This window comes from Solanum lycopersicum, chromosome 1 (genome assembly GCF_036512215.1).
Source record: "Solanum lycopersicum chromosome 1, SLM_r2.1".
Taxonomy (NCBI): Eukaryota; Viridiplantae; Streptophyta; class Magnoliopsida; order Solanales; family Solanaceae; genus Solanum; species Solanum lycopersicum.
This window is the reverse complement of record NC_090800.1, coordinates 77,016,613-77,043,332: the sequence shown is the minus strand read 5'-3', so window position 1 is coordinate 77,043,332 and position 26,720 is coordinate 77,016,613. Positions and strand designations below refer to the sequence as shown.

At 30.1% G+C, this 26,720-nt stretch overlaps 3 protein-coding genes across 5 annotated transcripts; all 3 read left to right on the top strand.

The window, feature by feature from the left end:
* The first annotated feature begins 5,450 nt into the window (after positions 1–5,450).
* On the top strand, positions 5,451–10,423 carry LOC101246756 (V-type proton ATPase subunit D). 2 transcript variants are annotated; one of them, XM_026030341.2, is made up of 3 exons: positions 5,451–5,604; positions 9,030–9,211; positions 9,365–10,423. In XM_026030341.2, the coding sequence occupies exon 3, from the start codon at positions 9,382–9,384 to the stop codon at positions 10,165–10,167; it is 786 nt and encodes a 261-aa protein (XP_025886126.1). In that variant the 5' UTR covers positions 5,451–5,604; positions 9,030–9,211; positions 9,365–9,381; the 3' UTR covers positions 10,168–10,423.
* An 8,541-nt stretch (positions 10,424–18,964) lies between these two features.
* On the top strand, positions 18,965–20,371 carry LOC138339710 (non-specific lipid transfer protein GPI-anchored 14-like). Its single transcript, XM_069291651.1, has 3 exons — positions 18,965–19,388; positions 19,775–19,885; positions 20,180–20,371. Exons 1-3 carry the CDS (start codon positions 18,965–18,967, stop codon positions 20,317–20,319), a joined length of 675 nt encoding a protein of 224 aa, XP_069147752.1. The 3' UTR covers positions 20,320–20,371.
* A 746-nt stretch (positions 20,372–21,117) lies between these two features.
* LOC101246468 (uncharacterized) lies at positions 21,118–24,924 on the top strand. Of its 2 annotated transcripts, XM_069291649.1 has the most exons (13): positions 21,235–21,445; positions 21,551–22,026; positions 22,529–22,598; positions 22,752–22,951; positions 23,059–23,134; positions 23,229–23,306; positions 23,387–23,466; positions 23,562–23,688; positions 23,793–23,852; positions 23,942–23,992; positions 24,087–24,245; positions 24,393–24,525; positions 24,614–24,924. In XM_069291649.1, the coding sequence occupies exons 2-13, from the start codon at positions 21,872–21,874 to the stop codon at positions 24,778–24,780; spliced, it is 1,356 nt and encodes a 451-aa protein (XP_069147750.1). In that variant the 5' UTR covers positions 21,235–21,445; positions 21,551–21,871; the 3' UTR covers positions 24,781–24,924. The 2 variants fall into 2 exon arrangements, with proteins under 2 accessions (XP_069147740.1, XP_069147750.1); XM_069291639.1 differs by having other exon boundaries at positions 21,118–22,026.
* Positions 24,925–26,720: the final 1,796 nt, after the last annotated feature.

Sequence of the window (26,720 nt, the reverse complement as noted above, 5' to 3'; positions counted from 1 at the left end):
ACAAACTAATGTTGTGAATGATGAAATTATGCAATATTATTTTATGTGTGTTGATGTGGTTTAATTAAGCCTATCAACTTTTATTAATTAATATTAATACATACGTGTATATTTACTTTCTTTAATATCTTCTGAGGAGTTTTTTCGTTTGTTTAAAAACTATTATAGTCAAGTGGGGAAGAGTCTTGTTGAACAATTTAGTTGCTGTAAATGTCAAAAAAGAGGAAATGTGGTGAATTAAAAGAAAGGGAATCATTTTTGTTCTTAACAAAAACTTTATTCTATGTATGTAGATGGAGATAAAAGCAAAAAAGACTAGACAAAAGACATTAGCAAAGGCCAAATTAAAAAAAAAATGAAGCTTTGGATTCCCTTTAGACATGCATATACTAATTAAAATTTGAGTTTTTAATCATAATAAAATTAAGTTGCTCTATGGGAAAAGTCGTACCAATAATATTATGTGCACACACGTAGAGAAACAATAAATGAACAAAAAGAAAAATGACATGAGTTGAGTTTCGTTACTTGTGGTTTAGGTTGTGTATTAGTGTATAAATGTACTATTCATGAAAATATCGATGCATATTTTAACAATAGATATATGTTTATCTTTATATATTCTCTCCGTTTCAAAAATATATTCCTATTTCCTTTTTAGTTTGTTTAAAAAAAGAATGACCCCTTTCCTTTTTTGGTAACATATAACTTTAACTTTCCTCGTGACATGTTTAAGACCACAAGATTAAATGACATTTTGGTACATTTGACATAACTTTAATTTAGAACCACAAGGTTAAAAAGTCTTCTTTCTTTTCTTAAACTCCATTCTAAGTCAAACTAGGTCATCCTTTTTGAAACGAAGGGAGTACTATATACATCTATTTATAAATAAATACACTAAATATTTGATATATGTTGATGAAATTTATAAAAATTAAATATATTTGATAAAACTAATTTTGAATACTTAAAACATAAAAAATTGATTTGGACACACAAATTTTATAAAATTTGTGATATTCGTATACATTATGAAATACAGAGACATGAAGCGAGCAAGACAGGTGAGAGACTACGGGAAGAGGTGAGCGGAGAGTGAGAGTATTTCATAAAGAGATTAAGATCTTGAATACTCTGCAAATTGATCGGTTATTCATATAGAGAAGTCAACTCTAAATCATCCTAGTTCGAGAAATACGTCACTAACGACCCTCGAATCATGGATAAATCATAGGAGAGTACTCGAATTATGGAAAAATCAAGGAAAGTACTTGAATCATGGATAAATCATAGGAGAGTAGAATCAAAGGATCAACAGAATTGCACCCGCAATCTATCTTAATCAATAAATTTCTATTTCTTCATCTTTTACTTGTGATTTTAATTTATTTTCTATAACTTTAAAATTTATTACAAATCATAATGTCTAAAGTTTACGCCGTAAAAGCTGACATCAGTCTATTAACCTATTATCTGCATCTATCTCCGTAGAGTGTAGTCTTTTATGAGAAAAACTTTTTGAGTGGAGCTAAAAGAAAGAGTTTGAGACTTTGAGTACTTTTTTAATTTGCTATTAGCCACACACGTCAATGGCTATGAGCATGTATCCCGAAATAAACATATTTTTTTTATAGTGAATACACCTAAGTATAAAGACTTGAAATTTAAGCTCCTTTCATACGCTCTAAAAAGGGGTCATAAATATATATATCCAAAATAATGTTATCTCGCAAAAAATAAAATTAGAAAAAAAGTATTGCTCAATAGGTAATTAACATCCATAATAATATGTTTTGTGTTCGTTCTTTTAATCTTTAGTCATTGGATCCTCCAAAGTTCTAACTATTCCAACACTTCACCACATGGAGAGTACTAGAGTTTAATTTCTATGTTATATTATATTAGATCACTAAAAGAATTAAAATATAATAATGGAAAAATTTTATCCGCATCGAGTTTTTACGTTAAATTAGTATAATTTTTATGATCATGTGATTTAATGAAGCAAAACACATGTTAATTAATTAAAGTTAAGTAAAATAAATTATAAATTTTAACACATGATATATACGTATCGTATGTATTGAAATGGTGTAAAAATCCGGTGTAGGTAAATTTACCCGATAGTAATTACTATGAATCCTTCATAATTATTAGTTTTCCAATTAATGATAGACATCTTTCATAGTTTTTGTCTTTTTCTTTATCTTTTTTAAAAAAGTTTATGGCGAATGCAATTTATGAATAAGTTTTCCTCTCTTCTTACTTATTGTTGATATTATTTTATCACCCCTTCCATCTAACTTTATTGGTCTATTATTTTTAAAATATGTTTGTTTCTTTTACTTAATACTTTTATCATATCAAGAAAATATAATTATTTTTTCTATTTTATACCTAACACTAAATTTTTTTTTGAGAATTTTAGTGTCTAAATTGATTAGCTATCTAAAATTTCATTTTATCGGTGAATATTCGAATCTTCATATTGTTAATCCTTTTCCCTATTATTTTTTTCTTGGTCCACATTTTATTTTTCATCTTTCTAAAAAAGATCATATTGTTGAAAACTTGAAAAATTCTTCATAAATGCTTGAATAGAAAGAGTAGAAAAAGAAAGACATAAAACGCATTCACTGAATGCGATTTATGAAAAATTTCTCGCTCTTCTTATTTATTGTTGAAAATACTTTATAGTCCCTTCCGTTTAATTTATTTGTTCAATATTTTTAAATTATATTTATTGTGTATATCATATCATGAAAAGACATATTTTTTCTATTTTATACTCAACTTTCAATTGCTTATTTTTTTTAAGAATCTTATTATTTCAATTGATTAGTTATCTAAAATTTCATTTTATCATTGAATGTTCTATTCTACAGATATTTAATCTCCTCCCCTTTTTGCTTTTCTAGACTCACAATTTTAATATCATCTTTTAAAACAAGGTCATGACGTTGAAAACTTGTAAAATCCTTCCTAGATACCTAAATAGAAAGAATGGAGGAAGAAAGGCATAAAATACATTTGGTGAATGTGATTTATGAATAAGTTTTCTCTTTTTATTTATTATTAAAATTACTTTATTATCCCTTCCGTTTAATTTTATTTGTCCACTATTTTTAAAATATATTTATTATTTTTATCATATCGATAAAAAATAATTATTTTTTCTATTTTATATTCAACATTTTTTTTTTAAAATCCTAGTATCGCAATTGATTAGCTACCTAACATTTAACTTTATCAGTGAGTATTTGAATCTCCAGATTATTAGTTTCGTCCCCTATTTTTCGTTTCTCGACCCACAATTTTATTTTTTGGCATAATACACAAACATGACATTTAACTTGGATAGATCGGACAACTATACCTTCAAACTTTGATGTACACAAGTAGACACTTAAACTTATATAAAATTAAACAAGCAGACACACGCATCTTATATTAGATAATACACATTGAATGTCATGTTTGACACAAAATTGTCATATAGGACAAATATGTTCATTTGTTCAACTTTATACAAGTTTAAGTATCTATTTTTGCACATCAAAAGTTAAAGGTCATAGTTGTCAGCTGACGTTAATGTCATATTTATGTATTATGCTTTTATTTTTTAATCTTTTAAAAAAGATAATGGCGTTGAAAATTTGAAAACACTTCGAAGATACCTAAATAGAAAGAGTTGAGAAAGAAATACATAAAAAAAAGTATTCGGCAAATGCGATTTATGAATAAGTTTCTCCCTCTGCTTAGTCATTATTGAAATTACTTTAGTACCCCTATCATTTAATTTAATTTGTCTACTATTTTCAAAATATATCTCAATCAATTAGCTACCTAAAATTTCACTTTATGGATGAATGTTCAGTTCTTCAAATTAATATTTTCTTCCCCTATTTTTTTTCTCTCGACCCATAATTTCATTTTTCCACATTTTAAAAAAGATAATGACGTTAAAAACTTGAAAACCCTTCGTAGATATCTAAATAAAAGGAGTTGAGAAAGAAAGGAATAAAATGCATTCGGCGAATATGATTTATGAATAAGTTACTCGCTCTTCTTATTTATTATTGAAATTACTTTATTATCTCTCCAGTCTATTTTTATTTGTCCACTAATATATATTTATTACTTTTATCATTTAAGAAAAAAAATTATTTTTTCTATTTTATACTCTACATTAATTACTTATTATTTTTTTTAAAAAAATTAAGTACCTCAATTGAATAGCTACCTAAAATTTCACTTTATCGGTGAATGTTCAATTCTCCAAATTGCTAATCTCTTTCCCTATTTTTCTTTTCTTAACCCACAATTTCATTTTGTATCTTTTAGAAAAGATCACGACGTTGAAAACTTGAAATCCTTCCTAGATACCTAAATAGAAAGCGTTGAGAGAAAGACATAAAACACATTCGGCGAATACAATTTATGAATAAGTTCTTCTCGATTCTTATTCATTGTCGAAATTAACTTATTAACTCTTTCGTTTAATTTTATTCGTCCATTATTTTAAAAACATATATATTATTTTTATTTATTACTTTTATCAACTTAAGAAAAGATAGTTATTTTTTCTATTTTTACATTCAACATTAATTTTCTTTAAGAATCTTAATATCTCAATTGATTAACTATTCTACTTTATTGTTGAGTGTTTATCCAGATTATTAACTCCCTCCTTTATTTTTTAAAATATACTCACTATATTCCTAATTAATCGTTCAATTCTAATTGGTACACCTATTAAAAAAATAACGACATTGTGAGTTTACCATTTTATCCTTATTAATTATGAAATGTATGAATTAAAATTTTTTTTTTTTTAAAAAAATCTATCTTTTTCAAAATAATAAATTGAGAATATAATAAATAAAAAAAATTATCTTTTATTAATTCGTTAAAATAAACAAATAAAAAATTAACAAATAATTAAAGTCCTAAGAAATACTATCATTAAAAAAATTCTTCTTCTCAAAAGATTATTATTATGTATTCAATGATCAATGACATACATACTTCAATGAAAAGAGCTGCCCAACTTCGTTCTACTTTTCAGTATAAAAAAAACAATTTAAAATATAAATATTTGTTTACTTATATTTCCTTTTTTTTTTTTGGTATGTAATTATTTTGTCTGTAATTTGATTTTATACTGTGATTAATTGAATAGGAAACTTAAAAAGATAAATATTTGTATTAAGATTTACTAAAATATTTAAAATTCTTTATTTTGGATATTTTATAATACTTTTTTGTACTATAAGAAAAATGTTATTCAAGAAAAATAAAAAAATTTAAAGTTAAAAAATTAAATATAAATTAATATTTATTCTTCTATACATTAATAGTTTAAGAAATTTTTTCAAGTATAAACTTACGAAAATATAATAATTAAGAATTTTTTTTGCCTTTTATTTATTTATTTTTTCTTTTTTGTCTTTATGTCAATGATAAAATAAAGGTATAGTAATAGGCAGTCCGAATTTGGATCTGAAAGTGTTGTTCTTGGCGTAGTTGACCCAATTCTCTTTTTCTGCTGAGTTTGTTTGAAGCTCCGGTGATCTCTTTCTTCTCCGGCGAAATCTACATGTAAGTGAATTCCGAATTGGTTATCAACATTCCGCAATTTCAATTTGCTGTACTTATTTGTGATTTTTACAAGTTATATACGCATTCTTATTTATTATGATCTGCCATTTGGGGTATTCTTAAAACGGAATTAGATCATGAAATTTTTCATTGTGTTGTGAGATTCAGTTTATTAAATGCAATTATTAAGTTTATGGATCCCCTTCTAATGATTTTTGATGAATTGTGGATTTAGTTTCAATTGCTTGAGATCTGCGTTGGTTATTGTGGATCCTCTTCTCTTCGCATAATTATTTTTTATCGTTAGCCCGAGTTTTGATTGGTTACTTCTTGTGCTGGATCATCTTCGTCTCTTGGTCTGGAGTTACAGGTTGTGGCAGGGGTAGAAGATAGAGCTAACGTAAACTTAAGTCTATACTACAATCAAACACAAGAAGATGAAGTGTTAAATATATGAAATTTGGCACTTTTGGGGTGCTTTAAAATTGGTGATTGTGCTGAACCACAAAGTAACCCGGAAAAAATACTTGAAAATGTTGACGCTTTAGGAGATGAAATTAACCTCGAGACGAGCTGTCATCTATCTAATAGTCATAGTGTATATACCTAAATAAGATGGTAAGTGATAATAAGAACTTATGATAAGTGTATCACTAAGGTCTAATAAGAACAATATTGTGACCACGGTTGAAGAATATGATTCTGTATAGGGTGAACGTTGATCGTTTTTCTATAAATGGCTAAGATTCTTACTGCATCCTGGTTGGATATTTACAAATTTTGAATATTGTGAATAAGCTGCAGAAAGAGCTTGAAATGGTCTTATCTGTTCTTAGAATAAGATTAATGCTTTAAACAGAAGATCAAATGCCATTTTCTCCAGTAAACATGGATGGGTGCTTCTAAAATGATCTGCTAGCACAGCCAACAAAAGATGTCACTCTGATTGGTGAATTAGAAGAAGCTTCAACAGGGAATAGCTGGCCATTCATAAACACGGATGTTAAACATCTTAATCAATTCCATACATTCTCCTTAAAAAGACCAGAATCTTGTAATAAATTCATAACAAGTTTAACCTGTAGGAAAATACAAGAAGGTAGAGATACGTGAAAGCTCCTGAAAGCTGCAGTAAACATAATAAGGTAGTTCCATTTGAAGAAATTTGAAGATGATCTTGCAAAAGTGACTTAATGTCTTTATTTTCATCAAGCACAAGAAGATATTACCTTAACGGATTTAGAGATTTTTGTATAGCGATCTAAACTAAGCTACAGCTGGAGGATTTTTTGGGTGAAGAAACACAACAATAACAAACCTTTTCAGACCGATGGGAAGATCCAATAACAAAGCCCATAGGGGCCTGTTGTCACTCTTTCATCTGATTAATTCCCAGGCCTTAGATGACTGAGGGAAGAGAATAATTAAGTATTTGTCCCAGAGAAAGCAATTGACCATCATATTATTACCCATCAACCTCAATAAAGTAGTGTTTAATATTTTATTTCTAGACTCATATCCCAATGGAGAGCTTTCACTGCCTTGGTATTGTCAGCGGAGTCGGCTTTTTATGTAGTCTTCAAGATGGTCGCTTAGCATAATCTAAGGTTCCAAACTGGTTGGAATATCTGGAACCTAATGGTTTAAAAGGACAGGAAATTAAAGTGACAATGAGAATTTGCCTTCCAAGTTTCCTGGTATTCGATTGTGTAAAGAAGTCTTATACAACTCTGTTGTTTCATTTTTAAAGTTCAATACAACCTTGTGATGTTGCATTTAATTAGGTTCTTCTGCTCATAATATAAGTAATTCATTTTCTAATTTTCCTTTGACGAAAGAAACATTCAAGAAAAAGGCAACATTCATCCGAAAGGCTTTTCATTGGGAAGAATAATTACCTGAGCAGTTTCTCGTACCAATCAATCATCAATGATTCTGTTAAAATCCTCATCTAGAATATAGTGACGCTGTAAGTAGTCACTGGTATATATCCCCTTATAGAACATAGTGCACAAGCTGATGCAAATTAGTAGATTCAATTAAAAAATAATGTTTGATCTTGTTACTTCTTTCAGTATGGTGATTGCTTTGAATTTGTGCTGATTTACTAATCTACCTTCCTGATAATTTTTTTAAAAAAAAGGTGTATCTGAGCTTTTGCCATTCCATAAACTGAGTCTCACAATACAATGAATTTTGAGCTTTGCCAGATGGAATGAGAAGTCAGAATATGAAGTCATTCACAAATTCCCTTCCTGTAATCATAACTAAAGACTTCGGCTAAAAGTAAAAAGAGATATGAGTTGTTCTGATGATGCAAATCAATAGCCTCAGGGGGCACGTAATGTAACCGTTGCAATATAATTGCTCTTTGACACTTATATTAGACCGTAGCACAAGTGACGATTCACTCTAGCTACATTATTGAGCCCAAGAGTTAAGAATAATAAGCTTTTCACCGCCCAAATTTGAATACCCGCTTAGAATAATAGAAGAGATGGTATTTGTCATGAAGTGCAAAATCGTATGGATATGATTCTCATTTTGTATCTTGATGAGTTGGATCATTTCTATATGGATTCCTTTCCCAAATTCTTCGAGATGTGTTTCTGGGTACTCTTGATCATTCGTCCAAAAAGAGGAGTTCCTCTAATTCTATGAATTTTTCTCGAAGACTCTTTTGTTGAGATTCAAGAAAATTTCGGGTGGAGTTCAGTAACCGAGGGGAGGTTGACAAGACGACAATGAATGAAATGGATTCAACTTATAATCATTTGCACTTTTAAGTGTCATAACTTATCCAGAGTGCTTCTTGAATGCATATCAATCAGTATGCCTTAAAATGTTAGATTGGGTGAGTGTGTGAAAGTATAGATATTAGCATTATGGATAATTAGTATTTTTTCTATTCTGGGATTTTTGATCATCATTAGGACATACATCTGATGTTTTGGTTATCCATGAAAATTATTTCGATGAATTTTTTTTTAATGACATCGGATATATTTTTCAGCAGATATTCTTCAATGTTGTGAACTTATGTGATTTGTGTGTTGTTTTAATGTTGTTTTTTTCATCTTGGATGTTGAGTTTACTTAGTTTTGGCCGTGTTCTGATTCTGTAACTGACCAGAAAAAAAATCAACCTAATCACACCACCAAAGCCGCCTTGTTCTATATTTTTCCGCAGGTGTTCTTCAAGCTGTGAATGTTATGTGATTTGGGGGTTGTTTCAATGTTGTTTTGTTCATTTTGGCATGTAGAGTTTTACTGAGTTTTGGTTGTCTACTGTAGTGGGTTGCTGCTTCTTGTTATTCTTGATGTTGTTTTCATATCTTGGAAATTGCTAGGTTGTCGTTTATGCTTAATTTTATTATTTGTTGTTGAAATTGGGTGTTTTGGAATTTTTGGTTTTTCTGTGAACAGAACTGTTTTCTCATTGGTTAAAGCTGTGATCTTTATTGCTTTCTTTGAGCCGAGGGTCTATCGAAACAACCTCTCTACCTGCCGGAGCCTGGTAGGGGTAAGGTCTGTGTACACTCTGTCATCCCCACACCCCACTTGTGGGACTATACTGCGCATGTTGTTATTGCTGACATCGAATATAGGTAAAAAAAGGACTACTTTGTCTATAAGAAAATGAAAAACCCAACTGATAGGGTCATTTTGATGTTCAATTACACTCTCATTTACAATTTTGTGTCCTATATCAAAGTGATATTTTTTTCGATGTAAATTATAACATCACTTCTTCTTTTCAGCTAAGTAGCTTGGAAAAATGTCAGGGCAAACCAACCGTTTGGTTGTCGTCCCAACAGTTACGATGCTTGGAGTTATTAAAGCTCGCCTTGTTGGAGCAACAAGAGGCCATGCTTTGCTAAAAAAGAAAAGTGATGCTTTGACTGTGCAGTTCCGTCAGATTTTAAAGAAAATAGTATCAACAAAGGAATCGATGGGAGATGTCATGAAAAATTCCTCATTTGCTCTGACAGAGGCCAAATATGCTGCTGGTGAGAACATCAAGCACGTTGTCCTTGAAAATGTCCAGACTGCTACTCTGAAAGTTCGATCACGGCAGGAAAATATTGCTGGGGTGAAGCTCCCCAAGTTTGAGCACTTTTCTGAAGGAGAGACCAAGAATGACCTGACTGGATTAGCTAGAGGTGGGCAACAGGTACAAGCCTGCCGTGCTGCTTACGTGAAATCTATTGAATTACTTGTTGAGCTTGCGTCACTGCAAACATCATTCTTGACTCTCGATGAAGCAATCAAGACAACAAATCGGAGGGTCAATGCCTTGGAGAATGTTGTGAAGCCTCGGTTGGAGAACACAGTTCTTTACATCAAGGGGGAACTTGATGAACTGGAAAGGGAAGACTTCTTCCGTTTGAAGAAAATACAAGGTTACAAGAAGAGGGAGGTAGAGAAACAGATGGCCGCTGCTAGGCTATATGCAGCGGAGAAGTCTGCTGAAGAATTTTCTTTGAAGAGAGGTATTTCGCTTGGTTCAGCCCATAACTTACTGTCCCATGCTTCACAGAAAGATGATGATATTATATTCTGATGTGGAGGTCAGCTTTTATTAGTGACGTTTGTTGTCAAATATAGATGGATAATATTATCATATGGAGAGATTTTTCCTGTTCAATAAGAGCTCTGTGCATGTTTGTACTTAATGAACTCTACGGGGAGCTGCCTCATTGGTTAGTTTTGTGTGCTTTTTTCAATTTTTTGATTCAGTGACAGTCTTTTTTACCTGGAGAGCTGTTGGATGGAAATTTTATTTTGTATAAGCTTATCTGATATTTCTTGTCTCAAAATTGTGTCATGTGTTTAATAATATTAATTATCTCCCTTGTTTACATCAACACTGCACTCAAATATACAAATAGTGAAAACAGCTTTCCTTCCTAGGATTGAGGTGGATGCAGATGCATCAGAAATCTTTTCTCTGTTATCCTGGTGATAAACTTGTTCCAAGTCTATTAATCCTTTTTTGTACGGGTGCATTCTAGTAAAGAGGAAAACGGCGATAAAATGTACATTAAAAGTCTATGGTTCCTCCTACACATTTTCCTTTTGAATTAATTTGTTTATTCAGTGAAGTTATGAGTATTGCTTCATGCTTTGAGATTGGTCTCAGTAGGCGATTCCACCGTCTGTCATAACTGATAACGATTAGTATCTCGAGCAAATTTCCTGTGGGGTTTCTAAACTATGCATATTCTGGTAGGCTAGTGTTAAAATAATCGAACTTGGATTGGGTGGATTGTGAATCCACTATATGCTGGTTCAATTCCTGTCGTTTGCCCATAATTCATAAATATTAGACAAAGGGATTATTGAACCGTTCTATCTTGCATGTAGCTTTTCCTTTCTGGACTGACTTGTGATGTCTCCCGCCTTATCAAGATACTATGCTTTTCTCTTTTGGATGTCTTTATCTTTTTGCATTTTCCATCTTTTGGGGGTTAAGGTCCGGTAGTACGGACTACGGAGGTGTCTTGTTCAAGTGGGAAAGGGACTTAGGTCACATGTTTGAACTCTGTGCCATGTGACTAAGCAAAGTATTTCACGTGGAGAGCTCATTATCCCGAGTTTCATAGGCTGTAATTAATCTAAGGCTTTTGCCTGTTATCAATGTGGTTGTCAATAATCCCTTGGACTCTTTTCTCGTATGGTTCAATTACAATAAACATGAGTCTTCTGCATTTGTGCTGTTGACAGCAGAACAATTCTGATGGAGCCCTTAGATGGTTAGATTTGATAAAGTTCCTTCTTTCTGGAAAAAGAAAAAAAATACTAACTATACTGCTAATGATGTCTTGTCTAGTTAATCTCAATATGTAGTTATTTCTTGAGAAAAGCTTGATCAGAGGATGAAAATGTTGATTTCACCATAGTTCTGGAAACTTGGTTCTTTTATAGTATCAATCATGTGCATGAAAGCTCACCTGGTTTGTTGATGGGTAATGAAACCAAAGTTGCTGTTTCAAGTATTAACGATTGCATTTGAAATATTGATTTTGTTTATTGATACCAAGTTTCTGCATTCGAAATCTGTGGCCAATATCATTATTTTTACATCAACATATAGGACATGTGAATGGTTCTGTAATTAGAAGAGCCTAAAGCGACGTAATCTTCTCTGGTGAAAGCTCCAAGTATGATTTATGAGTTATGGCTATGGCACTGTGATGGCCAAGTTTAAGTTGCAGCAATTCTGACTCTTCTTTTAGACCTTTTCCCAACAATTTTGCACTTCAACTGAACCTAAAAACACAACTGCATAGGCGTTTTGACCATAAATTATCTACCTTATTTGAAAATTATAAAGTTAAAGTTGTGTTTGGTTATATTTTTTTTTTTTGGGAAATGAGAGAAGATAGTTGGAAAACATGTTTGGAACAGTTTTCCGTATTTGAAATCCAACTCCAAATTAAATTTTATAATCAAACTGAATAATTATTCCCAAAAAAAGTGAATAATTCTCGTGGCCAGTTTTGTACTTGAAATGGAATATAGCTGCCAAAATGTTCAACCAATAAATACTGTTGACCAGAAATGACGATTATTTACACATTCATAACCCTATAATTATTAAGTAATAACCACAACATGAAAAACAAAACAAACTTTTCAATATTGAAGAACACTAATTAAACATCTCAGTTACAATAAATACACTAGGGCTCTTGTCGATATTGGAATTAAAAGATAATTACATGTAACTGTTCATAACATATTCTTTTTTCAACTTAAAAGAGGAAACCATCGTTCGCGAAGATCAGAGTGATAAGAAATCATGAAAAGTAGAAGCACAAGGAGAAATCCAACTCCCCAAGGAGTACCACCAGCTCTATGAAATGAGTCTTGTTCAGGCAAAGGAATATTGAACATGAGAGATTTTTCAAAGTGGGAAAGTAAGTGAACAATTAAAAGTAGTACTAATGGAGACAACATGAGAAGAAACTTGAATTGATCCATAATGCCTTCAAAGATAGACTCATAGTTGATGTACCATGTAACACTTATAAACATGAAAAGAACAAGAAAGAAGAAACATAAATGTATTGAAGGTGGCTGTGATGATGAGTAATTATCTGCCATTTTTTTTGCAACTTTAATTTGCTTCAAAGTGTGGGAATAAGAGTTTGATTTTCTTAGAATGAGACTTGTTTGGTTTGGAGTAGACTTACTATGGCTTTTATAAAGGTCTAAATCTCATGTGTTGTTGTCTTTTTTCCTATATTTGACTAGATACTAAATAACTTTTTCATTTTTCTTTAAGCATTAGATTTATGAACTCATTATCTCAATTAGTTTAAATTCGTTTCATATATTTTGACTCGTTTCTTAATAAGGAAGATATTCTCTATCTCTTTTTTTAAGCTCGAACACAATATTTCTAGCGAAGAGTATATAGTGATTTAATTCATCTGGTCCCCTCACATTTTTGATAATAGATATTCCACCTGTTTCAACTTAAGTGTTGCATTTTTGTTTTATTTTAAAAATTTACCTTTTCACCTTCAATAAGATAATTTAAAGCCATATCAAAGTTAAGATTTATTTAAAATAAGATGTATCAAATTTTGTACGTATCATTTTTCTTAAAATAAGTATAGGAGAGGAGACCTTTTTTTTAGTGTTAGCTTTGGGTGCGTTGTACGTAGGATTTTAACTTTTTGAGGTTTTACTAATATTTATCCAACTGGCCGGTGAATTATTATATGGTCAAGACCTTTATACAAATATAGTACTAATAATTAAATATGTATGCAACTGACACTTGTCACCGACCAAAAACAGAACTTGACGTGGACCTCTTTATGTTTACTTTTTTTAAATTATTATAATGTCAGTTTATTTACACTAAACTTCAAGTTCTTAGAATTGTAAAAAAGAAACCCATTTGATAATTGGATCGTGAAGGAGTTTACCTTATTTATTTATATTTATATGGTGATTAAGTTGATGGAGAAATTAATCCCTTTATTAAGACTCTAAACTATATATATATTGCGAATATTAAATGAAAGAATACGTCATTTTAAAGTAAAAGAAAGATAAATTAACGATATCATACATGTTCATGATCTATTTACTTTGATTCCATTTGATATTTTCCTTTTCCAGTTTAATTAAGTACTACAAATTTTTCAAAAATTTATAGAAGTCTTCCTAATATTTTCTTTTTACTTTGGGAAATAGGATAAATATACATTCAAACTATTATAAATGGTATGCAGATATATTTCGTTATATTTTTTGGATATTGATATCTCTGTTGTTAAAAAACTAGAGCATATATATCCCATAAAATTAATGGACATACATGGGTCATATTCTTATCCACGAATCCGATATTTATTAAATATCGGACTGACGAATAAGATGGTACCATGTTTCCCTATTTAGTCGTATGTTAGAGTGAAGAGTATATATGCTCTAGTTTTTAAATGGCAAGGGCATCAATATCGTAAAAGTATGACAAAAAAGATATTTATATATCATTTACGATAGGTCGAAGTATATTTATAATTTTTCTTAGTTTTAGTATTAGAGAGAGTGGGGAGGGATTTTTGGTATACAAAATTTTGAGATGGGTGACCACCTTTATGTCTTTCTTGTGCTTGATGTAAAAGTCACTACTCACTACAAAAAATATCTTACTTTCCTGTAAAAAATGTTCAATATTATTTTTACTAATGTTTTAATTTAACTGATAAGAAAAAAATAGTAACACTACAATATATAAAGAAAAAATTTAGAAACTATCCCCCTATTCTAGTGAAAATTCTCTTTCCACTATATATTTTTTTCAATAAATTGATTTAGTAAAATAAATTAAAATCATATCCTATATCGCAAAATTTTTTATGTGATTCACGATAAAAAAAAAAAATCTTTAGTTCTAGCCGTTAGTTGATACGCCATATGAAATTTTGTAAGATAAGAACACTTCCCTTGCCTAATTTTTTTCACCACTCATTTATTTTTTTGGTTTTGGTAGCAAATGGGATCTTGACACGAATTTTAATGGAGCATTCAGTTAGACTAGATCTACTGTCTGTTTTTTTTTCTTAATCATTTTATATTATATTATGTTATACTTATTGAATAACACCAAACCTTGTACATCATACATTTGATAATTTAATTAATGTAAATAATTATGATGTAATTTCCTTAACAACCATTAGAATCTTATGTATCTAAAATCGGTTGAAAATTCCACAAGTAGCATCTAAGTCAAACTTATCTAAATTGTGTCTTGTAATTAGCTGAAGTGGAAACATGACGAACAATTTTTATATTTATTTTAACAAATAGTATTAAAATATTTATCGATATTATTTAATTGTCATTGAATTTAATATCGTAAATTTGAAACCAAAAAACAAAAAATTCAAAGTTCTAAAAAGGGCAAACAATTTGAAGATGAAACTTAAAAGGACGAAAATGCAATGCAGAGGCCTACGTGTCTTTCATTAGACGCCATGAATTATGTTAACGAGTTTAATATTTTAGTTATTTAAACATTTTTCCGGTTTTGTTTATTGTAGTATAGACCTTGTTTGGATGGTTGTATTGTATTGTTCGTCTAAATATATTGTTTGTTTTGATTGTTTTTTAAATTCTATTATATCGTATCGTTTAAATTTATCTTTAGATAATAATACGATGCAATAAAATTTAAATAACTATCAAAAAAACAAATATTATATTTAGATACTTTATTATTAGAAATTAATGAACGAAATTATTGTCCACTTCGACCCGACTCCTTTCTGGTCCATTTCGAAGGTTATGGGTCTCACTGATTTGTTCCCTTCGTGAGGCCCAAAGTTGCAGCGTAACCGGACATTATTAATTGGGCCTTGAGCCGACCATGACATTGTCTCTTCTAGTGAAAAAGTCCGGCCTCTACTTTTGCAATTTATGGAAAATTTAGCTAATTAGTCAAAAAAATTAACTTATTTAGTAATAATATGTTTACTTTAATAATATTAGTAAACATGTAAAAATGTCATTATTTTAGAAATAAACAATTATCCTGATATTATTAATATTTTCTCTCTCATTATTTACACATTTTTTTCTCTCTCATAGATTACACACTTTCCTATATTTATGTAATTGGATAGATATTAATTTTTTTCTCTCTTTTCTTAAGCTTATCAATTTCTCTCTCTTACTTTCTTCCTAATCAAATCCCCATATTTTTCTCTCTTTTCTTATTTTTCTTTCCAATTTCTCTCTCTAACATTCTTCCAAATCAATTCCACAGATTTTCGATTCAATATATTAATATTTTTTATTATTCCCATTTAATTTCGTTGCAAGATTTGATTTGAAGATTAACATTGATTTGGGTATCATGTTTTTCAAATTCCTTATTTATTTACTTACTTAGTATCTTTTTTTTTTTAATTTTATTTTGTTGTTGTTTAAAACATTTTTTAGGGTTTGAGACTACATAATTCTCTCTTCAATAGACGTTTTCAAGAGAGTTACTAGAGGTATTGGACAAAATAATCAAAGTTCTTTCGATTTTCCATCATTTACTTTTTTTTTCACTCAAGAATTAAACAACAATGTAGGTTCCGCTTCTAAATCTAAGGAGGATATACGACGAGAAAAAATGTCTGGATCCGTCGATGTGCAAAATCCCACACAAATTCATAACCATGAAGTTGAAGAAGACCAATTTGTTGGAAAAGAGGTTTTTTTTTGCATGTTCTGTGTCTTGCATGTTTAGTTTAATTTGTTTAGTAACTTTTAAGATTCAAAAAAATTCATGTTGCAATGCGTTTGAAAGTGTATATGGAATTTTCATTATGTTATAGTTAGTATTTATTTTTGTATTTCATATATTTATTGTATTTTGTGTTCTATTTTTTTTGTGTGTGTGTTATTATGTCAATGTAACACATTATATGAGTTTGATTGTGTATATTTCATAGTTTTGATTTTTTTTGTATTCATAGATTTGGAAGTGTACATTGAATTTTGTTGTTGTTTTAGTCAGTATGTATTTTTGTGTTTCATTGTTTTATTGTATTTTGTTTCCATAGATTTGGAATCGTATTTCATATGTTTAATTCATTTTGTATTCTGTTTTTTTTTTGTGATAGTTATGTCAATGTACCACAGTTAGTATTTATTTTTGTATTTTATAGCTTTATTGTTTTTTGTATTCATAAATTTGGAAGTATATATTGAATTTTGATACTGTTTTAGTCAGTATGTATTTTTACAATTAATAGTTGTATTCGTTCAAAAATTATGTTGTATTGTTTCTGAATTTGACATTTTTTTCTAATTTGTATTTATTCTAAAGGTATGTCAACTAGTTATGTATTTTATTTAAGAATGAGTGCACCAAATATTCAGTTATTTCTTTTCAATTTTATATTTCATTCACTTTTTCATCATACTAATTTTTTTGTATTTTATATATTATTATACAAAATTCTAAATAAAAACTAGAATAAATAGAAATACAAATAAAATACATATTGAAATGAATACATACAAAGTTTTTGAAGAAAAAATAACTATATAGGAAAAAAATATATGAAAATACAAATATTATACTTTGTAAATAAAAACAAATAATAAAAACATAAATAAGATACATAACAAACTAAAATTTGACATTTTTACTAAATATTGAAAGTGTTGCTAATGAGCCCTCTTAAATGCTAAAATATTGACATTTTTTTTTGAAAAATTTCCCATATATTAATCCTTACAACTATACAAAAAAATCACATACTTTTAAAGCACGATTATAATTTATCCCTAAAAAGTTTATAATTACAGAAAATTTCAAACGGATATAATAATATAAGCGTTGATACATTAATCTGATGCGCGAGATACATTAATCGTTAAGTAAGGTATATTACATTTTTTTAATGATACACTAATCTGATGTACATTTTATATATGATACACTAATCTAATGCGCGAGATACACTAATTTAATGTGTTAGATACTCTAAACAGATGCACGAAATACACTAATCTGATGCGCGAAATGAGGGATTTTGGAGATTTATAAAACGTATAGGGGATAATGATAATAAGTAAACTAAAATATGGGATTTCTGTAATTTAATCCTTAAAAAACTATGTAATTCCTAAAATTTATTCGATTTATATTACTTCCTTCATTTCAATTTGTTTATCGTACTTAATTTTAATTTGTTTTAAAATGAGTGTCTTCTTCCCTTTTTAATTATCAATATTATACATTCAAGATTATATAATTAAAGAATATTTTGATACATTTAACCTATTTTTTATTTAAGAATATAAAATTAAAATCTTTTCATACTTTCTTAAAACTTAATTGAAACAGAGTGATTACATTGTTCTACACGATTTAACAAGTTAAGCAATTTAATTTGATCCACAAAATAAGTGGAAGATGACATCATAAGCATGCTCAAATGTTGTCATGGCTAAATTTAAGCAACACAAACCAATTATGATAACAAGAAGAAATTCAGGTGAGTGGTCCAGCTTTAATTGGTTTATATCCTATAGTGGGTTGGTAAAGTGTCCCATTTTGTATTCACATCCTTAATTGAAAACTGAATAACAAATTAATTTATTGTTTCTTCCTACAAAATTAGTGGTTCTTCGAATCTTCCATAATAAAGCCAACAATTCTTTGAGACAAAAGAAAGGAAAAGGTCTGAAAATGTTCAAGAGTGAGTACTTTTCAAGTTGTTGAGTAATACTATTTCATTAAACCCTCATCCAAACACATGGCTAGTTTTACTAACAGTCGAACGTACGAATAAAATCTTACAATTAGCTAATTGAAAAAACGAAATATATAGGAATATTATTCTTCACGATATGAGACCTAATGAAAAATTGCCACATGAATTTACCCTAAACTAGTGGTTCAATGGCCAGTGAAAATAATGATTATATATATATATATACATGAAATTATACTAATGACCTTAAAATAAATAGTCTTAAATTTGTTGATATCAAAATTTTGTCCGAGACAGGTCAAAAGTTCAAGACTATTCCCTCGGAAACATATTTTTTTTTGTAAGGCCGCATATTTTTTTTTTTGTCTCTAATTTCTTGTCCACTTTTGAACTGATACTCTTATTAAAACAATTATTAATATAGTGGTAGATGCATTAAAAATTTAAGATTTTTAAAAATTTCTACTCCTTTTTAAAGTAATTAATTGAGAGTATAATAAATAAAAAAATTTTTTTTTTTTTAATTTTTCAAAATGGACAATTACTTTGAGATAACTAAAAGAAAAAGAATTGACAAGTAATTAGGGATTGGAGAAGTGTTATATAAGAACCAAAGCAATGTCTAACTTTTTTCCACTTATCACAAAAAACTACCAAAGGCAAAAACAGAGTTCAAGACACTTCAGTTCCCTCTATAAACATTTCAATATGGTTTCTTGCACCATGAGATATCAGCTGAGATTGGTGTTGTTGTTGATATTATGTGTAATTGGAAATTCAGACACAGAAAAGGACAAAGAAGAGTGTACACAATCATTGATTGGTCTGGCAACATGTTTGCCTTATGTTGGAGGTAATGCACCAGCTCCTACACCAGATTGCTGTACTGGATTGAAACAAGTGTTGAAAGATAGCAAGAAGTGTCTTTGTTTGTTAATTAAGGACAGAAATGATCCTGATTTGGGACTTCAACTCAATGTTACACTTGCTTTAACACTCCCCTCTGTTTGTAAAGCCCCTGCTAATATTTCTGAATGCCCTGGTAAGTACGCCTGTTTTTAGCTCGTAGTTTCACTCTTGCTTTTGTCGTTAAAGATGTAACACAAATAATCACTCTCTTACTAGGAATGTCAATTGGTTAAATATGCAACTTTTAGGTTTTCCTTACTCAGTCTCTCTGTCTCAACTAAATGAAATTAAGGATCTGAAAGAGTTTACATCTTTTGAAATTTGTGGCATGAGACTAGTTAGTAAATAAATTATTTTTATTAAAAGTAAAATAAAAATTTTAACATTCAATTGTTATATTTAAATATAGAAATATGTCAGTTTTTTTAACGAGGAAATCGAATCATATAAATTGAGACAAATGAAGTACTAACAAAAATGGTTAAGTTAATCTTTGACACTATTTGATGATATATGCAGCACTTCTCCACTTGCCTGCAAATTCACCAGATGCTCAAGTATTCTATCAAATTGCTAATAATTCAAGCAGCATTGCTGGTAGTCCACTTGCACATAGCCCCATTCCTTCTGGTAAGTTATACTACTACAATTTTTTTTTAAAACAAAATTCTGAAAAATTGGTGATTCAAGGAGATTCAACTTATACACACTAACAACGTAATACTGTATTATTATAAATTGTATCAGACTATCTGTCTTATTTATATCTTATATATGATTATTCTGTTTTTTAAAAACATTACTTGTAGTTATCTTTTACACGACGTTATAGCGCGTAAATTTTTCTACATATTGTCAAATATATAAAGGTTAAACACTTTTCTCTTTTTGTGTTGCAATTTCTTTTATTTTATTTTTTTGCAGTTGGATCTAGTCCTACAGGTGCCCCTGCTGGTGCTCCTAAATCTGCTGGTTGTCATATTGGAAAGAGATATTTTGGATTAGAAGCAATTGTTGGTGTAGTCCTTCTTTGGTCTTTAACTTCAAATTTCTTCATAGGATGAGTTTAATAACCTTATTTTGTATCATAATAATCAAAGCTATCACTTTGTTAAATGGATGGTCCTTGTGTTCTTGTGTGTCCTTCTAATTGATATTTATTTACTAATATTTTCTCAGAGTGATACATTGAAGGCAACTTTGTCAAAAATCTCAAACAGTTGCCTTTCTTCAACTTTATTATAAAGTGTGGCTAAATTATGAGATGCTATGTAAAAAACAAAAAAAAAAAACTTGAGGAGAAAATATTTATAAAGAAGAGAATTCTGAGGAAATAAAAGGAAAAGACTAAAAGAGTGGCATAGAAACTTTCTATATACGAATGTATTTTAATTTCTTCAATTTCACCTTTATCTTTTGTTTTAATCATAAAAATCATTGGATTTATTTTGAATTTGTCTGATTTTAGTGAAAGTACCCAAAATCCATACACCCACACCCATGTTTTGTCATACCAAATTGAAAATGATGAATTCCAAACACTATTATACATATATAGTAAACAACACAACAAGTGGGATTTAACTAGTTTTTCTTCTACAAAATTACCAATTTGGGCAGTAATCAACAATTTTAGCTCAAATCCTATATTCATATTTCGTACTCCTTTGTTTCGTGATACTTTTCGTTTTTCGAGAGTTAAACGATTTAACTTTGATCGGACATTTGCGTATTGGATTTTCAAACTTTTTGAAATGAAATTTATATATTTCTAAACTACGTATAGAGTACTATAAGTCACAATAATTGATAAGTCAAAATGTTAAAAGGATCTATGAAAAACTTACGATAAAAAATAAACTTACTTGAATCTCCAAATGCGAAAAGTGTCACATAAGATAGTACAAAAGAAGTACTTACAATTCATTAAATATAACATTTTACATTTAAAACTCACTAAACTTCTAATAACTAAATTCAGAACTCCTAAACTTAAAATCTTAAATTTGCTTCCGACTAAAATTGAGAATTCATACGCATCAAATCCTGAATTCGTTTTTGCGAAGTATCTTGCTGCAGCTACTATAGGCAATTTTTTGTTTCATTATTCCCACATTTAGTGAAAACGCAAGCCTAGAAAATTGCATAGTCCTGTTGTGCCAGGGATAGACAGAATTGGAGATGTGGCCTGTCAGTTTATTAATATGCAACCAACTATATAATTATTCTTAATATAATATACGTGAAATTTCATTTAAAAAGTTGTGTATAACATTGGCTTCTTCTTTGTAATAGGAAAACTTGAATCAGCATGGACAATAATTGAAAAAACACTGCTGCAATCATCATAAGGAGTAATAATTAATTGAAAGTTGTCAACACACATCAATTTTTAATAATATCTTTGCTTCTGAATGGGAAGGGGGATTCTTGTCCATATCATATACATTGATACTCCTGTTGCCTGTTTGTCAATGGAAATAACTTGCGCATTTCATCAAACAGCAGAAGACTTTATTTATTTTTAGCATATTTGCTGCTACTGTATTTTGTTATAAGAACAGGTTTGAGATTTCTCGAGTGGATTTGAATTCTCGGAGTTTAACTTATTCCATCATGATTGGAAGCAATGTGGAAAATGAAGAAGCAAAGCCATTGGGAAGATGGTCTGTTTTAGCATATGGTGTAGGGCATGTGCTTAATGATATAACATCAACTTATTGGTATACTTATCTCTTGCTCTATTTGACCAGTATGGGAATGCCTCCAAAGTAAGCATATACTTTCTCCAACTTGTTTTGTATGAACATCTTGTTGTAGCTAGTAAATATTATTCTCTTGGTTTTGCTATTCTTTTTTTTTTTTAAATTCCCTAAAGAGAGAATTTCATTCTGAAGACTTGAACCTGAGACGCCTGGTTAAAGGTAGAGGGACTTTTACCATTCCATTACACACCTTGGTAGGTTTTGTTTTGTTGGAAAAAAAAAAACAAATGTTAAAAGGATTTAAATTCGGTATAAAAGAGTTTTGTTCGATTTTGCTACTATTACTTGTGAGTTGTGACAAGGATTTCATGAATTTGATGCTGTAGTGGATTGTGATGTACATCAAAAAGTTTGGAAAGGGAAGTGTAATGTTTAGAGCATTATTTAATCAGAATATACCTGATTTCAGGGCTTACAAAGTCTTGGATCGAGTTAGTCTATGAGTGGCTTTAGTATACTTGTTTGTGTGATTGGTTGATTTGACTCTTCATTTGGTTCTATTTCACAGACAAGTTGCAGCACTTGCAATTACAGCGCAATTCACCGATGCAACGATGACCATAATTGCTGGAGAACTGGTATTTTTTTTATTGCGATCCTTCTTTTTTCTTTCATTAGAAATGTAATGTAATATCATGAGAAGTTGTTATATATTTCACTTAAAGCTTTTGATATGCACTAGAAATTTTCCGATCATGAATTGTTTTTGCTTGTTTTGTTTCCCTCAACAGATAGACAGATTTGGACATTTCAAAATATGGCATGCTGTGGGGACTGTTCTTGTCTCTGCTGCATTTTATTCGTTTTTTTGGGGTGTTTGTGTTCCTTGCAAAATTATTGGGATCGATACGCCTCTTGTGCAAATGATTGGATATTATATGTTTGATATACTCTTCAGTGGTGGATGGTCTTGTACTCAAGTATCACATATGTAATCATCTCAACTTTCGTGTTCGTTTTTCTTTACTACAGAATCATTCGATTATTTGGCTAAAATGATAAATGTGTTCTACATTTTCTTGGCCTTCTCTGTTGAAGGGCAATGGTGAATGGCCTTACCCTGGATCAAACAAGCAGAGTTGCATGTGTCAGCTGCCGCAATGCTTTTACAATGGTTGGTACTCTGTTGCACCATTCTTTTCATCACTATATAAACCAAACTAACCTTTTACCTCTTGTCTTGTTACTGTGAACCAATAATTGGGAAGGTCGCAAGCCTAATCGTGTATGGAATTGGATTTTTCATATTCAATTCATCCATGAAACAAGTTGAAATAAAAGAGCAGGTACATGAATACCAGGAGTGTTCCTCTATATGCATGAGCACGTGCTTTTCGTTAATGTACTTTACCACTTCCTTTTGCAGTACCACTTGTTGGCAACTATCACAGTATTGATCGGATGCTTCTTTGTAATTTTATTTCATCTTGGAACTAAAGAGCCTAGGTTTGTTATCTACTCGTCCGCTTGTTAATTTGGAAGGCTCGAATGTACTTCATTAATGAGGATACAAATTACAATGTTAAGCATCTTTTGTGCAGAGTGAAACAAGTATCTCACCAGACAAATCGCCGTGGTTCTTCTTGGAAGCGATGGTTGAAAAATGGCCTGTATTATAGAGTAGCTAGCATTTATGTGTTAACTAGAGTTGTAACGAATATATCTCAGGTAACTATAATTTTCTTCCAGCTTCTTTAAGTTATATGTTATCGATCATTCACATATGTATTAGTTCTCTGTTCTAAGTTTCTGTTTTATATTTGCAATCTCAGGTGTTTCTTGCTCTCTATGTAATTAGTGATCTACACATGAGCCAATCTTCCAAGGCTTTGGTATGAATTGTTATCGAGTTGAATAAAATTGACAACACTTGTATCTTCCAGTTAAATAATACTAATCGGGCTGAGTTATTATGTAATAGGTTCCTGCCATCATCTATTTGTGCAGCTTCATTACATCTATCTTTCTCCAGGTTCTCTTTCTCTATGGGGTTGTTCCACATTTGATCTTCACTTTCGACCTGTTCTTTGTTTGCGTATGCTAACTACTTTTCTGGTTGCACGTAGGAACTCGAATGGAACAATCACAGATTGAAGGCCATCTTTTCAGTAGGAGGCCTCCTGTGGCTATTTTGTAGTGCAGTAGTACTCTCCCTACCGATTAACATGAATGTTTTTATGTACATCTTGTCCGTAGTTATTGGAATCGCCAATGCCTTCATGATGGTATGCTGCAGTTCATTTTTTTTGTACATTAAGTTAACTCATGCAAGAAAGTGTCCTCAGGCTCCTATATTTAGCAATTCAGAGCTGGAAACTCTTCTATTTTGACAGTCAAATCGCGATGTTTCTGTTTTCTTTTGTGGTTAACAGGTAACTTCAGTAGGCATGGAAAGTGAGCTAGTTGATAAAGAAGTTGAGGGATCTGCTTTTGTTTATGGATCATTAGGCTTTGTGGAGAAAGTATTGTGTGGGGTAATGCTGTACATTCTAGAGTCATACGAAAGTAAGCTATATCTTTCGTTCTCTTCAAACGTATGCATATCATGAATGAAATTTAAATCTTTGAAATGAAACTGTTTACACCTATGCAGGCGTAACACCAGCATCGTGCAATCCAGCATATCCATGTTTCACAGTAACGCGATTTTCATTGGGATTCATTCCGGGAGTTGCTGCATTAGTTGGAGTCATTGTTACATGTTTTACAAAGTTCAGAACTTCACTTCCAGAGCCCTTCACAGAACCTTTGTTGACATAGTGATAAGCCAAAAGCTTTATTTAGTGCAATCACAAGGAGTTAATAAGCATTTTCTTATTTAGTATATTCTAAGCACTACGCTTCTATTTATAGTTTTTTAAGAAGTGTGCAAGATCAATAATGGACAAACACGGTTGAACGAAAGGAGTATTAATTATACATTAAACTGCTATGCAGAAATCTAACTCATGTGCAATAATGCATTGAATATTCTGGATAGATAATCAATGGCACTGAGTACTTGGACCCTAGAGCATGGCCAGATACAGCATTGCAAGTTCTTTTTCTGGTTTTAGATCAGTTGTAGGATTAAAAAAAAATCCATGTGCTGGACTATTCTGGATTTTTTTTCTCAATTAATTTATTTTGGTGATTTTTTAATTATAATTTCTTAAAAGTCGTGAAACTCGATCGTGATTTTTATTTTATATATTTTATATAATCAATGATGATCAGTCGATTTTAATCAATAGTTCGTTTATTTTTTTCAATCGACCCACCATTTTATGACATAATCAAGTCTGCCAGTTACTACTTAAGTTTATGCCACAATCAACGAATGTCCATCGATTTTTTTATAAATCATAAAGTTTTACTTCATTGTCCTGAGATAAAAAGAGATCATGTTAGGAGTGAAAAAGAGTCTTTTTCACATTATTACACATATTTGTTCATTATTTCAATGGTCTATAGTGTTAGAAAAACGCAAATATATATAATTAAAATTATTATGTGAAAACTCTTTTAAATAAGGAAAATCACAAATCAAGAAAAGCAATTGATATCACTAGAGCAAAGAACTTTTATATTGTGTAGTCACTAATATATTATTCAAAGCGATTACAATATACTTAAAAGAAATAACAATCTTTTAATTTATCACTTTACTAAAATATTATTCACATTCTATTTTTCTTGACAGACTATATATCTTATTTAGTTTATGTAATCCCTCAATGTGCTGTAAAATGTTTTTTCGCTCAAACTTGGTGAGCTCAATTTTTATAGAAGAAATTTGCCACTGCAACCATTCACAATATGACAAAATTGTGCCACCGAAAGCTTTCAATTGCTGTGTTTCTCAGCATTTGTTGTCAATTAAAAATTGTTTGTCAATCTTGTCAACCATTGACAATTGCGTACAACAATTGTTGAAGTCAATATTGGGTTTGGATCCCACATGTAGTACCTACTTTACATTGCATCAAAATCTTGGAGATTAAACCTTGATAAGTTGAAAGTCGATGATTGTTTTTAACGTTTAAGATATTTATTGTTTTTTTAAAATTTCAAATGCTCAAAACTTTTCAAATTCTACTACATGCGCTTCATGATTTAATAACTTTCTATTTTTCAAAGTTTAGAAGTTTCTCCTCGTACACTTTCGCTTGTCAAAGTTTTGAGTATTCTATATTTATTTTAGTTATAAATATTCATGTCCAAATATTATTTTTGGTAAGACCTTATGGCAACTTGAATTCTTATTTGACCTATTGCGTGTTTCTGTAAACTTCTTGTTAGCAAGAGTCTTAAAAGCTTGATAGATACAGGTGAAGCACTTCATTAATTTAAAGGTAGCATGAAAAGAAAATCTTAATTTGTTAAAATGAATTAAATATCTCTTTTGATATAGGAATCAAATAAAGCAAAACGGGTGGATATATAAAGTCAATTGAAAAATATTAAAACACTTTTTAAATTTGACATGAATTATTAGTTTCATCCTCGGAATTAGGGGCGGAGCCAGCATGTATTTAGGGGTTCAGTCGAACCCCCTTCGATGGAAAATATTATTATATATACATGGTTAAAATTATTTTTCAGATGTATATAATAGATGTCGAACCCCCTTCGATTAGTTTATATGCTTACTTCTTCGAATTTTGAATCCCCTTATTGAAAATCGTGGCTCCGCCACTGCCCGAAACTATTAACAGCTT